Below are 15,050 nucleotides of genomic sequence, written 5' to 3' on the forward strand. Positions count from 1 at the left end.
AAAAAAAAAAAAAGAAGTCAATGTCAATGTCTTCCAGTATCCCCCTTCACCTTTACTATTTGAGAACATGGAGTTCATCCTTTCAGGTGGACTGTCTGGCCAATGAGTTCCCAGGATGCCCCACTCCCTTCCCCCACTGCTGTGGTCACTGTCACACATCTCTTTTTGGTGTGTCCTATCTGGCCGCACTCCACATGTCAAGGAACCAGAGTTTTTTCATGTGTGATGAAATGCTAAGGGGCCCCGGGACAGTTTTCTGGCTCTTGCAAGGTCACCACTCAGATGTTGCATCTACTGTGATTCCTTTGCTAAACTTAAAACATAAGATGCCACAGTAATAGACATCATCAGGCTGGGGATTTAGCTTTGAAAAGCATTTTCCCAGGATATATGAGAACATCACTAAGCAAGACACCCCCCCACACACACACACACCTGCACAAACATATATCAGGATGCACAACAGGAGTCAGAGAAATGGTCAGAGGGTAAAGGAGTTTGCCTGGCAAGCTTGGTGCTTGAGTTTTATTTCTCAACCCATGTAGTAAGGTGAGAGCTGACTGTGTATGCTTTTCCCGGACCTGAACATCCTCGTTATGGCCATAGCTCACCTCACATCATGTATACACAACACACATTGGAATAATAGTGAATATTACTAGAAATCTTATTTACTCAACTCATTAAAGACAGCAGGAAGGCCTACCATATTCTATGGCTGTTACATGTTCTGAACACATTCCCAATTCTCCTGTGCATCCCAGGGTTGACTGACAAAGTCTTCCCTGGGCAAAAGACATGTCTCGCCATGGTGGATAAGCTGGTGACTGAGCACAAGAGGACCTGGGTCCCTGACCAGTCACCTCGTGACCCGACTGCTGCCTTTCTGGCTGAGATGGAGAAGGTGAGACTATGGGATCTGGTGTCCATTTTGCCGCAAATAACCCAGTGACACTGAAGTGTAACCACCTGGAGTCATTGGGAGGGTATTATGGGGCACTTCAGTCTCTCTACTCAGTCAGCTGTTTTGCTGTGTCCTAGGCCAAGGGGAACCCTGAGAGTAGCTTCAATGATGCAAATGTACACCTGGTTGTCCTTGACCTGTTTGGTGCTGGGATTGTGACGAGTTCAGTCACTCTGACCTGGGGCCTTCTGCTCACAATCCTGCATGTGGATGTGCAGAGTCAGCCTGACAGGGGATGGAATGAAAGAAGGAGGAGGGTAGAGGCCCCCTCCTTAAGATTACTTGGGACACTTGTGGCTCCCAGCAATGGTTTAACCCAGACTCTAGTCAGGACGATGGCCATCTTTCTCCCAGGAACTCAGCCTTTAGCAGAGAGGTAGTGGAGAGACAAGGGAAATCCGCCAGGGCTCCTTAACTGAAGTCATTCTGTCCTTCCAGAAAGAGTACAACAGGAAATTGACAACATTATAGGTCATGTGTGGTGGCCAGAGAGGGCAGAACCGGACCTCATGCCCTACACCAATGCTGTCATACATGAGGTTCAGCACTATGAAGACATTACTCCAATACGTTTGCCACACAGGACTTCTTGTGATATTGAAGTGCAGGACTTCCTTATCACTAAGGTAGGCCTGGGACCCTCCAAATTCTACTCAGTGTTGCAGGGTAGCTAGTGGCACGAGCTGCCCAGCTAAGGAGGACTGAAATTTAGACAACCCAATTGTCAACTCCACAGCACCAAATTCCCCTGGGTAAGTATGGAAATAGAAAGAAGAGCCAAAACTCTATACTAGGAACCCCATCTAGAAAGGCAAGCAAGGTAAAATATGGCAGGAGTGGTTGTAACAGCCAGTACCTACAAATATAGGTGACTGTATATGTATACCTGTCACTTATCACATGTCCCCGTATTAGTGAGGACAGCAAAGCTCCTAGGGCTGAGTTTACATGACAGCGTCCAGGGTGTGAATTAGATCATGGTGACATAAAGTGAGTTTGTCCAGGCGGATTCAGGACTGTGACACGAACTGAGAATGCAGGCTGTTAGAACAGGCTAGGGGTGTGGGAGCATAAGTAGGTAAGCGCTTGGACATAGGGAACCTCTTTCTGTTTAACAGATTGCTGGCCGTATGTATGAAGATTCCTTAAAATAACTGAACCTAGTGTGCCATTTAGTGGTTGTTTGGAGCCATTGTCTACTGGGTACTGAATCTAGACCTTTTTTTTTTTCCAGAGTGTACTAGGTTTGATGCCCTCAAATTGGGTGTTAACATCAGAGATTTGTGATTTTCCAGGAGACATCCCAGTGGGGTGCCTGGCTGTGGCTGTCCCACAGCCACTGAGAACTAGGTACCTGAAAGGGAGGCTTGGAATGAAAAGGGATGGGTGAGAGAAGGATGAAGCCAAGACAAAAATTTCTGATCAAGGCTCAAAGTTTAATTTTCAGCTGTGGGTTTATACAGGGAAAGCCCACAGACCCTCCTCCTTTGTATCAGCTGGATTATGTTGCACACCAAGATCAGCAGTCAATCTACCCCTGTAGGAAATTGACTCTACCTGGATTGTTAAGGTCTAACTGTGGCAAACACTTAAGGTCTATTTAGCCTTCTCAAGGTTGGTGGAAGGGTACACCTGGCAATATATTTGAAGACAATTTAGCACCCATTGGGGTGATGGGGATATTACAGAACTGTTCTTACTGGGGTCCCAAAAAGAGCTCAGTAACAGGTTACAAGTGTGCAGCCATGCTAGTTCAGGTCATCTCATTAATATCCAGGAGTTCTTCGAAGTCCCGGACTTTCCATAAAGAAGTCCAACCTATATCTAGGAATTGTTGAATGGCTGTAAGACCCTGAGGGGTTATGAACCATTTTCAAGAAGAAAATTCATCCAAGGGTCTAAAACTTATCTTGTATGTCAGCTAGGAGGCAGGTCATAAGGACCGGGGCATTGAAACGTGTGTATTCTAGGGTTTTTGCAGTCTAGTAGCAGGAAAGAAGGAACTGTATGGTTGGTGTGGACCCATCTGGCTGTGTAACTCACATGGCAGAGGCTAGCCCCACTTGGTGGACCGCAACTGGTGTCAGCAACTCCTGTGGCAGAAGTCTATGAGTCCCAGAGTGGCCAGTGGGTGACCATGGTTCTGTAGTGAGGCCTCAGTTGGTGGGGCTGGGGCATAGAGCTGCCTTTCCCCACTGTCCCCTGCCAGGGCCTGGGGAGCTCACTATGGGCTGTGCGGTGCTGTGCTCTAACACACAGGTCGCTAGGGTAGCACATTGCAGGCCCCACGGTGGCAGCTGAAGCAGTGGCATCCCATTGCAGGCACATGGAGGTGGCTGATACTGTGGGTCAGGCAGCCTGCCGGTCAGGTGAGCTCCACTGCTTGGCAGTGGCTGAGGTGGCAGCTGCAGTAGAGGCAACGGTGTGTTTACTTTTAATGGGCACTGGGTGGGACATCCTACTAAAAGCTAGAAGCCACAGCCCAGTGCTTCTGAGTGTTGGAGTCCACAGAAAGAAGGGGAAAGGAAGCACCCGAAATAGAGTATTCCATATCCTAGCAAGGAGCACAGTATCCTCCTGGCATGCGGCACTGCTACCACTTACTTTATAAGTCCCAGGCAGAGAGGAACAGAGAGAGGCAGGGGGCAGAAAGGACCTCCTTCTTGTGTGCAGGACAGCGGGCTCTCAGACAAGGCAAAAGCTGTTTTTCTTGTGGCTGCAGCGGGACATCTAAAAGCAACTACAACAGTGGACAAAGAAGCAGAGCCCAGTGGCAGTTTTGGTGGAGGAAGCAGGTGATCGAGTGTGTGGGGAAAGCTTAGTTTTACCAACAGAGCCCCTGGCAGGACCCAAGGCCTGGAGCCAGACACATTTTCCTCAGGGGAACCTCAAGCAAATGCAAGAGGGGGAGGGCAGTAGACAGAGTCTCTAGCAGGGGTCAGGGTTAGACCCACTTTTCAGATGGCAAACTGACTGAATGAGTCAGAGTGGGAGCCAGCAAATGGGGGACTGGGGAGGGGAGAGTCTATGTACACTACAGATCACTACTAAGCAACTGTCAGTTTAGTGGCTATGTAGAGATACTGGTTTCTGTTTACTGTGAACTAGACCGAGACATCCCAGGAAGTAAGGACAAGATGGTGAAGACTGACCCATGATTGAGATCCGAGTGACTGGAGGCTAATGCTTGGAGACAGTGCTTGTGAGCCACAGACAGCTGTTTCTCCAGGCAACAAGGAAGTATATAACATTGAAGGGGCCTTGGAGACCTCAAGATGTTCAAGATGCCAAAGCCATGGGCTATCTGCTAAGAAAGGCTGCTAACAGGGAATGGAACCAGTGCAGGAGAAAGAAGTTTGCCGCAGTAAACAAACATGAAAAAGTAGTTGAAGACTGCATTGACACCACATGTGGAGATGCAGAATTTGGAGTTTACCCAGTTGGTTTCCTGTATTGCTTTGGGGATCACAGTTAAGTGAATACTGGGAACCTAATGGTCTTGAACTTTGGAATTCTAACATTGTTGAGACTGCTATATAGACTGTGGGACCTTTGAAGTTGGGCTAAATACAATTTGCAATATGCTATGTTTAGGTATGGCCCCCATAGACTCATATATTTGAACAAGCCTATGAGGGAAATGTCATGGTTTGTATATGATTGACGCAGGGAACGGGACTATTAGAAGGTGTGGTCTTGGGTTAGGGTTGTCACTGTGGGTATGGAAATTAAAACCCCCATCATAGCTAACTTAAAGCCAATATTCTGCTAACAGACTTCAGATGAAAATGTACAACTCTCAACTCTGCCTGCACCATGCCTGCCTAGACACAACCAGGCTTGTGTCTTGATTAAAATGGACTAAACCTCTGAACCTGTAAGCCAACCCCAATTAAATGTGTTTCTTTATAAGAGCTGCCTTGGTCATGATATCTGTTCACAGTAGTAAAACCCTAACTAAGGCACATGTCTACTCCATTCATCCCTGTAGGAAAAGCCAAAGAATGTTTTATACTTCAGTTCTATTAGCCATCTTAAAGTGGTCTTGGAGCTTGGTACCATGGAAAAGTGGGATGACTCTTGTCCACTTTTTTGTTTGTCTGTCTATTTTTGAACATTTGTCAATCATGTAACTGTGGCCATAGATGTCCATTGACCCTTCGGGGAGGAGCCTCCTTTGCCTTCTCTGTAATCTCAAAGGGGAACTCCTGGTTGATAACATTCTTAGTAGTTTTGTTGAGTAATTCCTGTACTGTTGTCCTCAGTGCTGGTTAACATTCTCTGAAGAATGCCCAAGGCTCTGCAAGCTCCACTCCCTGGAAGCCTGTGTTTCCAGGGCTGTTTTGATTGAACCACAAAGTGTGGTTGTGGCCTCATTGTCCTAATGATAAGTGACAGTGGCATTGTTAATGTGCTTGTTGGCTGCTTGTCTGCTCACTTTGCATAAATGTCTTTGTAAGCCTTTGGCTCATGCTTGCTACAGACATCTGATATATAATTTTACTTCTGACACTTACTATATTCTCGGACCTCTGGATTACCATTATTTCTTCATCCCATGGTTTGTTTCTTTTCCTCCCTTTTAATGGTGACCTTGTTAAAGAACATTTGCTTTTATCTACATTTATATATCTATATATTTACATCTATCTATCTATCTATCTATCTATGTCAATGTTTCTATTTTTGGACAAAGCATCATGACCAAGAAGGAAGTTGGGGAGGAAAGTGTTTATTCAGGTTACAACTCCAAACTGCTGTTCATTACTAAAGGAAATCAGGACTGGAACTCAAGCAGGTCAGGAAGCAGGAGCTGATGAAGAGGCCATGGAGAGAGGTTTCTTATTGGCTTTTCCCCTGGCTTGCTCTGCTATATCCACTCCAATAGTGACAAGTGAGACCGGCCCCGAAAACCTGGGCGTTCTCCCGAGGCGAAAAGTTCACGGAAACTTAGTCTCCTGAAATCGTGGCATCCTGTATAACGAATGCTCCAATGTCCTTGCTTTAGTTGGTAAACGGATCTGTGTGCTTTCCCTTAATATTGCTTTATTATAAGTGCCTCTTTTTGACATATAGTTAAGTTAGATTTTTCACCAGTCCTAGGCAATCAGTCCTTGATCCAACCCTGGGCATGGATAGCTCACTGCCCTACACAGGAATTTACCATTCTCTAGGACGAAGGAAGTTTGTGATCTAAGGAGGAGCCAGAGTAGATACTTGGAACTATAGATAGCTGAGTTACACCCATACACAAGTATTTACAATGGCCAGTCCTTCCATGTTTGCATTCCTCTGTTTTGTGTAACTTCCCTATTTTCTTCTGTATAAAAAGTTTGATGCTCAATTTGGCAAATTACATTCAGATCTACACCCCCTTGTGTCTCATCTGTTTGTCACCCCACCTCTGCCGACTCTTTGCCCACCTATAACCGAACCCGAGTTTTGCCCATGGATTAAGGACCCAAGTGAGGTTTGTCTGCGGCATTGCTCAGCTTGTTTTCTTATAGAACCCAAGACTACCAGCCCGGAGATTGTACCACCCACGATGGGCCCTCCCTGCTTGGTCATAATTGAGAAAATGCCTTACAGCTGGATCTCATGCAGGCATTTTCTCAACTGAAGCTCCTTTCCCTGTGGTAACTCCAGCTTGTGTCAAGTTGACACACAAAACTAGCTAGTAATTAATATATATATATATATATATATATATATATATATATATATATATATATATATGTGTGTGGGGGGGGGGAAATAGAGAGTTGGTTCAATCATAAGGAGTTAAAACACTCCTTCAATTGTGTGGCACCAAAAGCTCAAACTCAGACTACTGGGCTGCGAGGCAGATGTTTACCCACAAAGCCATCTCATCAGCCAGGCAGTGAACTGTGACATGGATGTTTTTAACTATTACAAAAACCCACGTTGACTTTAGTTCTTTGTTACTTGTGCTATGTTCTTTGTGACCATAAGTCTATTTGGATCTGACAACAGTTTTACAAACCCCAACTTCAGCTTGGAGGTGGAAATGGAGGTTGGTCAGTGTCATGATCCTGCTCAGCAGTCCCCTTTGTGTGCATTTTAGGAATACAAAAAATACTTCTCCAGGAATTTTATATGAGGTTTTATTCTCAGTACTTTACCTTTCATTTCATACCAAGTGAATTATCTGAAGCATTGATTCTGTGGTTTCAGATTTCATAGGTAATGGACCATGGTAATGAACCACAGTTCTGCAGTGGCCTTGCACCATGAGGGGTAAAATAACCATCCAGGGATGAAAAAGTAACCACACTAGCCAACCTCTGCCATCCCTTGCCCAAACTAAGCTTTTCCAACTCTTCCCTCAACAGTCACAATCATCCTAATGAGTCTCATCCTGCATCTGAGAGTGCTTAGGAAAAGAAAAAGACCTAGACTCTCTGCTGGTCATCATTTCAGTAAAACGAGACAGAACAAGGCAAGAAAGGGAAACAGTGCACAGGACAGAATCCAGAAGAGATGTGTCCAGGTTGCATCTGTCCTCTTCCAGTAAGTCCAAAGGACAGCAATCAATTATCTGTACACATGACTGCAGAGAATTACAATCCTGGGAGACCCCCTGCTCCTGATGCCCAGAACTCAGCATCCTGTTGTGGACATGCCACACCTGTGCTGCTGACATGAATATCCAGGTCCCAGTACACCTGAACTCACATGACCCTGACAGACTGCACTTGTTCACAAGGCTTAGATGACATGGATTGAGAATGAATAGAAACGAATTGTGCCAGCAGATAGATGGATAGCAGAGCATCCAGATCCTCTCCCAAGAGCTGGAGTCAGAGAGGAAACCGATGACAGAACACAGTGAGTGACATCGCTCACCTGTCGGTGCACTTACCTCACAAGGACTCACTTACTGGTGCAGGAAAACTTAGCCTGAGTCAGCCCATACCCCACTGGGGCCAGCACCCAGTCAGCACTGCTGTGTCTCTTTGATAATGTCATTTGTGACACATTCGGGTAGAAAGGAGAGGCTGAAGGTGTTGTCCCAGTCCTGACATGCAGGTGTAAGCATTAGGCACCAGAACATACACTGGAAGTGCCCTGGAGCAAACCAGGAGGAATCCAGCAACCTGAGTCTGGCAGTGACCTTAGCAAGTTGTCTCCCTAATCCCCTTTGTGACCATGATCCATGGTGGTGTCCTGCCTCTCATGCAGGTGTCTTTTTGGAAGAACTGGGGCTTGAAAAAGACACTTTTCTCTGCCTGAACTTATGGCGCCAGTCTATGCAACGGTGTTGGGCAGGGTCAAGAATCATGGACAGGAAGAGTCTTCAGGTCAGCAATAATCATGGGTTCGCCCACAGGCTCCAATGATACACAGGTGTTCAGTGCAGAGGTGGCATCCACATCAGAGAGGAGGAGACCCATGTGTAGGCCTTGCTGTGGTGCTGCATTGTGTAGTCTCAGCTCAGCTCCAGCCTCCCTCTGGCACATTGAAGGTGCAACAGAGAGAGCCTGCCTAGATTCCACAATGACTTCCTAACCTATGATCTTTAAAGGTCTGGACAGGGACTGAGCCTCTGCTGATTCTAGTGAATGGTTGCTATGTGTGCTGTGTCCAGCAGTGTCCATCACACAGGTGCCATTGTCTGAAGGCTCAGGAGTCATCTTTCTGTTTTCCTCTTGGTTGCCCACCCTGGCCACAGGCCTCTGGCCTGAGGAAGAAAACTGCCTTACCTATCTCCTGGTGGAAGACCCTTGCCAGGTGAGATTGACCCACCAAGAAACAAAGGGTGAATAAGAGACAGAGGCCAGCATGTGACAACTTTCTGTAACAACTTGGTGGCTCCCAAGATTTTCAGATCATTTCTCGGCTTCCCCAGACTGAGTCTGAGAAATCTCGTGTTGTATGTCTTGCTGCCTGATCAACTGGATGACCATAGACCTGTACTGAAGATGACGATGCTCCAGCTGCCTTCCACCACTGGCCCTCACGTACGTGCACACAAGGATTCCACTTTCCCTGCCTGACTGCCCTTCTTTTGCCCATAGGAGCTTCAGCCTCTTTCCCTTATGTGCAGGAAACAGCCTCCCTCTGCTCACACACACACACGCACACACAGAAGCCATTCACAGAATGCCAGTCAACCCCTCCCATCATGTCCTGCTAACAAAGTGCTCCATGAAGATCTAGGAAGTCTCATTACTCTGAGGCAATGTCTTCAAGCCCTCAAAGATTTGCATGGGTACCATACCAGATGAATTTGCTGCACACAATGGTCAGATCATCCATCTTGAAGCTGGAGTCCACTAGATAGCTGCCTACCATGTTCAGCCCAGCAGAATCAGCATGCTCTGCTCCTGGAAGGGACTGAACATCACTGGCCCCTCCCCACACTAGGCCAAACAAAACACAGGATTGGAGCTGCACACAGAGGACAAAGGGCAACCCTGGCACTCCTTTATAAGGCAGCAGGATCCAAGCTTAGGGCTGTCTGATCCTAGGGGTTGTTTTGAGTGTTGGACTCTGGGAAGCCCGGGCAGCAGTGGGGCAGCCATGGAGCTGCTGACTGGGACTGGCCTGTGGCCTTTGGCCATATTCACAATCATCTTCATATTACTGGTGGACCTGATGCACCGGCGCCAGCGCTGGATTTCACGATACCCACCGGGCCCTGTGCCATGGCCTCTGCTGGGTAACCTGCTGCAGGTGGACCTAGATAACATGCCATACAGCTTGTACAAGGTGAGTGACTCAGTGATGGATGGCATGTGATGTTATGGTGTCCGTAGTGGCACATAGTAGTGTTTGAGCCACAATTTAGTAAGGGATCTAGATCCCCAAGAGGGAACAGGGTTAGAAATGTTTTGGTAGCAGCCACTGGGAATTTCTAGGGCAAAGGTTTTGGAGAACAAAGTCCAGGAGTTAAAGCTGGCTGTGACAACAGGATTCAATCTAGTTGGACAGGACAGCAGTTATAGAGGTCCCAAGTCCCTTATGATCCTGTCAAAGACAAGGTCTTGCCATGGTGCAGGGTCTAGTGCCGCATATCAGTCAGGACACTGAGTGGAGAGAGAGAGGCTGTGGCTGCCGGAATCTCCTGCTGCTGTGTGCTCTCTGCCCTCATTGCCCATCTCGAGGAACCAAGTCTCTTCATGAATGTTGACATGCTAAAGAACCCAAGATGGTTTTCTGGCTCTGGGGTGTCACATCTACTATAATTCCTTTGTTGAACTTAAAAGATAAGACACCGCAGTGGTAGGGATCTTCAGATTGGGGATGGAGCTCAGTGAGGAGCATTGTCCCAGGATATTTGAGGAGCAAGGATCAATAACAAGAAACACACACACAAATATACATGCACACACACAAATACACACACACACAGATAGATAGAGATTCAGAGAGACAGTGAGACAGAGAGAGACACAGAGAGAGACAGAGAGATTCATGGACTCACATACTCATATGCACACAAACTTAAATTCACATACACAAACATGCACGGGTAAACATACACAAATGTGCACTCACACACAGAGAAACTGCCTTGTACCCTCTCACTTTGACAGTGGTTGCACAGTGACCCTGGTTCTATGATCTGCGGGCATCTCCACTTCCTATGTGCTTTGTCCCTTTACTTCAGCTTCAAAACCGCTATGGTGACGTGTTTAGCCTACAGATGGTCTGGAAGCCTATGGTTGTGATCAACGGAATGAAGGCAATGAAGGAAGTGCTGTTAACCTGTGGAGAGGACACTGCTGACCGCCCTCTAATGCCCATCTTTGAGTACCTGGGTTTGAAGCCTGGATCCCAAGGTAAAGGGCACTGTGGAGGGTGGGGATGGGTTCAGACATGTGGCAAGGAGCAGAGGAAGCACAGGTTATGAGTGTGGGTGGGAATGTGGTCAAGCAATTCACAGAAGAGTCGCTGAAATCCAGGATGACTACCCAGAAGGCATGCGCTGGATTGTGGTAGCAAGGTTTTGAGAGGCTCACAGCCAGGACAGAACCCCGAGGAGAAGAGAATTGAGGAGAGCAGGAGACAGCACAGCTGGGCGTCCTTGGTTACACACAGATGTGTCGGCAGGTGTGGTGCTTGCATCCTATGGACCTGAGTGGCGAGAGCAGAGGCGATTCTCTGTGTCTACCCTGCGCAATTTTGGCCTGGGCAAGAAATCTCTGGAAGAGTGGGTGATCAAGGAGGCTGGCCACCTTTGTGATGCCTTCACCGCCCAGGCTGGTGGGTGATAGGTGAGAGATGTAGTTGGGCACAGGGAGACATGGGCAGTCCATTGACTTGTTTGCATTTCCACTTCATCTCTACTCCCAGGGCAGGCAATCAGTCCCAGCACCATGCTGAACAAAGCCATGTGCAATGTGATTGCATCTCTCATTTTTGCCCGTCGCTTTGAATATGAAGACCCTTACCTCATCAGGATGCTGAAATTACTGGAAAATAGTTTGACAGAAATCTCTGGTTTCATTCCTGAGGTAGGAGGTTCAGGGCAGCCTACAGAGACACTTCTGTGCAGTCTGTCTTCCCTGAGGGAAGCCAAGGCTGTGGGAGAAGACTTCTGGGGGGTCAACCGTAGGAGGCTATGCCTGTTGACAACTGTTCAGTGACAGGACAGGAGAAGTAGACCAAGATCAAGATTTCCAGAAAGGGAGAGAACCTAGGCCTTCTATTTGATTGGAGCAGAAAAAGCCTGTGGTTATTGTTAGGGTAGAATATTCCTCTGTTCACCTGAGGCTGAGAGAACCTTTAGGTGGCTCTTCTAATTTAACAGTTGAAGAGGAGGCCAGGGACAGGTGGGGACAAACAGGTCCTGGGTCCATTGTGAAGGAGGCTGGCAACTGAGCCTGGTCCAGGTGGATACCAAGAATCAGTAGAACCAAGGAGCCAGCCTAATCATGAGTGGGTAAGAAGCCGGACAAGCAAGCCAGCCAACCCCAGTTTGATGTCTGTGACCCATGTGGGGTAGAGATAATTGACTCTACACACTGTCCTATCACTTGCTTCTACACAGTGAGATTCATAAGCACCATGCATGATCATGATTCACCAATAATTGATTTTATGAAGATGAACCTCTGAGACTTCCTGTGTTTCTCACAGGTTCTTAACGCGTTCCCGATACTCCTGCGCATCCCAAGGCTGGCAGACAAGGTCTTCCAAGGTCAGAAGTCCTTCATGGCCATAGTGGATAACCTTTTGACTGAGAACAGGACAACCTGGGACCCTGACCAGGCACCACGAAATTTGACTGACGCCTTCCTGGCTGAGGTGGAGAAGGTGATTGGCAGCTCCAAGAGATGTAGCCAGGAGTTGTGGACTGAGGTCCTGTGGGCTGTGAGGCCAGATGGGTAGGGTTCTGTGTATCTTCAAGTAACTCAGCACCTGGGCTCCCCTGGGGACAATGGGAGGCTGTGTGTGACTTCCTCTCCCTAATGAGCCCACCCTTTCTGCCTGGCCCAGGCCAAGGGGAATCCTGAGAGCAGCTTCAATGATGAGAACCTGAGCAAGGTGGTGGGTGACCTGTTTACTGCAGGGATGGTGACCACCTCAATCACACTGAACTGGGCCCTGCTGCTCATGATCCTGCATCCGGATGTGCAGCGTGAGCCTGGTGGGGCTGGGAGGGAGGAAGAGGCACAATCCCCAGTTGATATGATTATGGCTCCCAGTGCTACCTCAACCCAAACTCCAGTGCTGCTCACTGGTTTTTCTCACATGGCCTCAAACTTTAACATGATTGTAAGACATGGATGTTGCCTGTGACTGTTTCACTGAGCTGATGCTGTCCCTCCAGGCAGAGTCCAACAAGAAATCGATGAGGTTATAGGACAGGTGAGGCGTCCAGAGATGGCAGACCAGGCCCACATGCCCTACACCAATGCTGTCATTCATGAGGTGCAGCGCTTTGGGGACATTGCTCCACTGATTTTGCCACGTATCACAAGTCATGACATTGAAGTCCAGGACTTCTTCATCCCCAAGGTAGGCCTGGGCCTCATACTACTTCATCAAGATCACTATCACACAAGGGCAGGAGAGACCAACAACACCAAGTCCTATTCCTAACGTGCTCACAAGAACCAGAGTGCACGTAGGCTGCAGCCTTCGAGAGTCCTCAAAAAGAAATGTCAAAAAAAAAAAAAAAAAAATGGCCGAAGGGCACTTTATGGAGCATTGCACACAGGGATGGTTTCTGGGTAGGCCACCAATGGGAGGTCATTACAGGGCTCTCCAAGCTACTGAGAGGCTCAGGGGTTGAGGTTGAATGAGAGAATCCAGTGTGTGCAGGAAAGAAGATATATATGTGATCCAGGTGACCAGGGTCTGTGTAGCCCCAGCCCAGTCCAAGTTCAAACTATGTGTCTCCTAACAGGGGACGATCCTCCTCCCCAACCTGTCCTCCGTGCTAAAGGATGAGACTGTCTGGGAGAAGCCCCTCCGCTTCCATCCTGAACACTTCCTGGATGCCCAGGGCCACTTTGTGAAGCCTGAGGCCTTTATAGCATTCTCAGCAGGTGACTGCAGTCTACTTGGCTGCCTGCCTTTTCTCAGGGTGCCTTGGAGGGTGGAGCACCAATGAGGTCCCAGACTAACTGAGTCCTCTTCCACACACAGGGCGCAGATCATGCCTGGGGGAGCCCCTGGCCCGCATGGAGCTCTTCCTCTTCTTCACCTGCCTCCTGCAGCGCTTTAGCTTCTCAGTGCCCGATGGACAGCCCCAGCCCAGCAACCATAGAGTCTTTGCTGTTCCTGTTTCCCCCTCCCCCTACCAGCTCTGTGCTGTGATGCGTGAGCAAAGACACTAATTCCAGACATGCCCTGAAGGGCAGGCTGTGCCAGGTATAATAAACTAGTCTTGTGTCTGCTGCTGTTTTCTCCTTCAATCCCAGCCGTCTATTGTTGGGTCCTCAGACAACAGTCTCCAACCAACCTTCCCACCTGCCTCACCCCTCTCCAAGAGACAACATAACTGTTGTGATGGAAGGATGTGCCGAGCTTGGATCATTGGAACAGGACTTTATTTGTCAACACCTGGGAGGCCAACTCAGGAGGATCATGTGTGTGATGCTATCCTGGAATATTCAGCAAGGTCTAGGTCAGCCTGGGCTATGCAACCAGAGGATTCTTCCTGGTAAAACTAAAGCAGAGCTAAGAAGAGATGCTCAAAGAAGACAGCAAGGAGGGAGGGAGAACGGGAGGCTGATGGTAGAGAGCAAAAAAGTAGCCTATGTTCAGGTGACAGCTGGCCCTCTGTCACATGGTGACCAGGTTGGCAACAAACAGCACACAGAGGTAAGTTTTCCATGGTTCTCTAAGACAGGTGTAGTAGGCTTCCACTGAGAGCCAGCACTGGTCCTGTCTGAGACATGACATGGTGGTTCCCAACACCCTGTGGTGCCATGAGTGACTGGAAAGCCTCCCACAGACAGGCAGGCTGCTGTCTTCAAAGTGATGAGCACAGAGGAATGAGAGAGAAGAAAAGGAGCAGCAGGCAAAGTGACAACAGAGCTCAGGGATTCTGTCACACTCCCAGCTGTCTGTCAGATGGGTGACTGGGTGGGGTTCCCTGTCACCAGTGTGACTCAGGCTGAGGGCATTGCTCATAGGGAGCCTCAGTGAGATACACTGTCTAGGGGCTTAGTGAGTGCCAGAGGAATGGAGCACCCACATGGTTGACAGATCTCCACACACTGCAAGTCACAGTCAGGTAACCAGGGACCACTTGCCTAAATCCCTGTTGCTGGTATAAATGGTGCCAGGAAAAACTTGCACAAGTTCCATCTGTCCTCTTCCAGTGGAATCCAAAGGACAGCAATCAAGTCTCTGTTGATATGTGTAGAGAGAATTGCAAACCTGGGAACATTGCTGCCGCAGTGTAGCAATGCTTGATGGCCAGGGACTCAGTCTCAGCATCCTGTGTGGACATGGCACACCTGTGCCTGCTGACATGAATATGCAGACCCCCTGAAGTCATATGATCCTGACAGACCAGAGTTATTCACATGGCTGAGAGGACATGGACTGAGGATGAAGGGAAGAAGACAGAGGCAGCAGGCACATGGTTAGCAGAGCATCCATG

General features: G+C 48.2%; 2 protein-coding genes across 2 annotated transcripts; both read left to right on the forward strand.

Annotated features, from left to right (window-relative positions):
* The first annotated feature begins 808 nt into the window (after nt 1–808).
* Nucleotides 809–1,435, forward strand: LOC110334461 (cytochrome P450 2D3-like). Its single transcript, XM_021216176.1, has 3 exons — nt 809–904; nt 1,042–1,290; nt 1,403–1,435. The coding sequence occupies exons 1-3, from the start codon at nt 809–811 to the stop codon at nt 1,433–1,435; spliced, it is 378 nt and encodes a 125-aa protein (XP_021071835.1).
* An 8,011-nt stretch (nt 1,436–9,446) lies between these two features.
* Nucleotides 9,447–13,836, forward strand: LOC110334675 (cytochrome P450 2D9). Its single transcript, XM_021216501.1, has 9 exons — nt 9,447–9,697; nt 10,599–10,770; nt 11,042–11,194; nt 11,285–11,445; nt 12,071–12,247; nt 12,431–12,572; nt 12,765–12,952; nt 13,344–13,485; nt 13,586–13,836. The coding sequence occupies exons 1-9, from the start codon at nt 9,509–9,511 to the stop codon at nt 13,774–13,776; spliced, it is 1,515 nt and encodes a 504-aa protein (XP_021072160.1). The 5' UTR covers nt 9,447–9,508; the 3' UTR covers nt 13,777–13,836.
* The last annotated feature ends 1,214 nt before the right edge of the window (nt 13,837–15,050 follow it).

This window comes from Mus pahari, chromosome 17, assembly GCF_900095145.1.
Source record: "Mus pahari chromosome 17, PAHARI_EIJ_v1.1, whole genome shotgun sequence".
Classification (NCBI taxonomy): domain Eukaryota; kingdom Metazoa; phylum Chordata; class Mammalia; order Rodentia; family Muridae; genus Mus; species Mus pahari.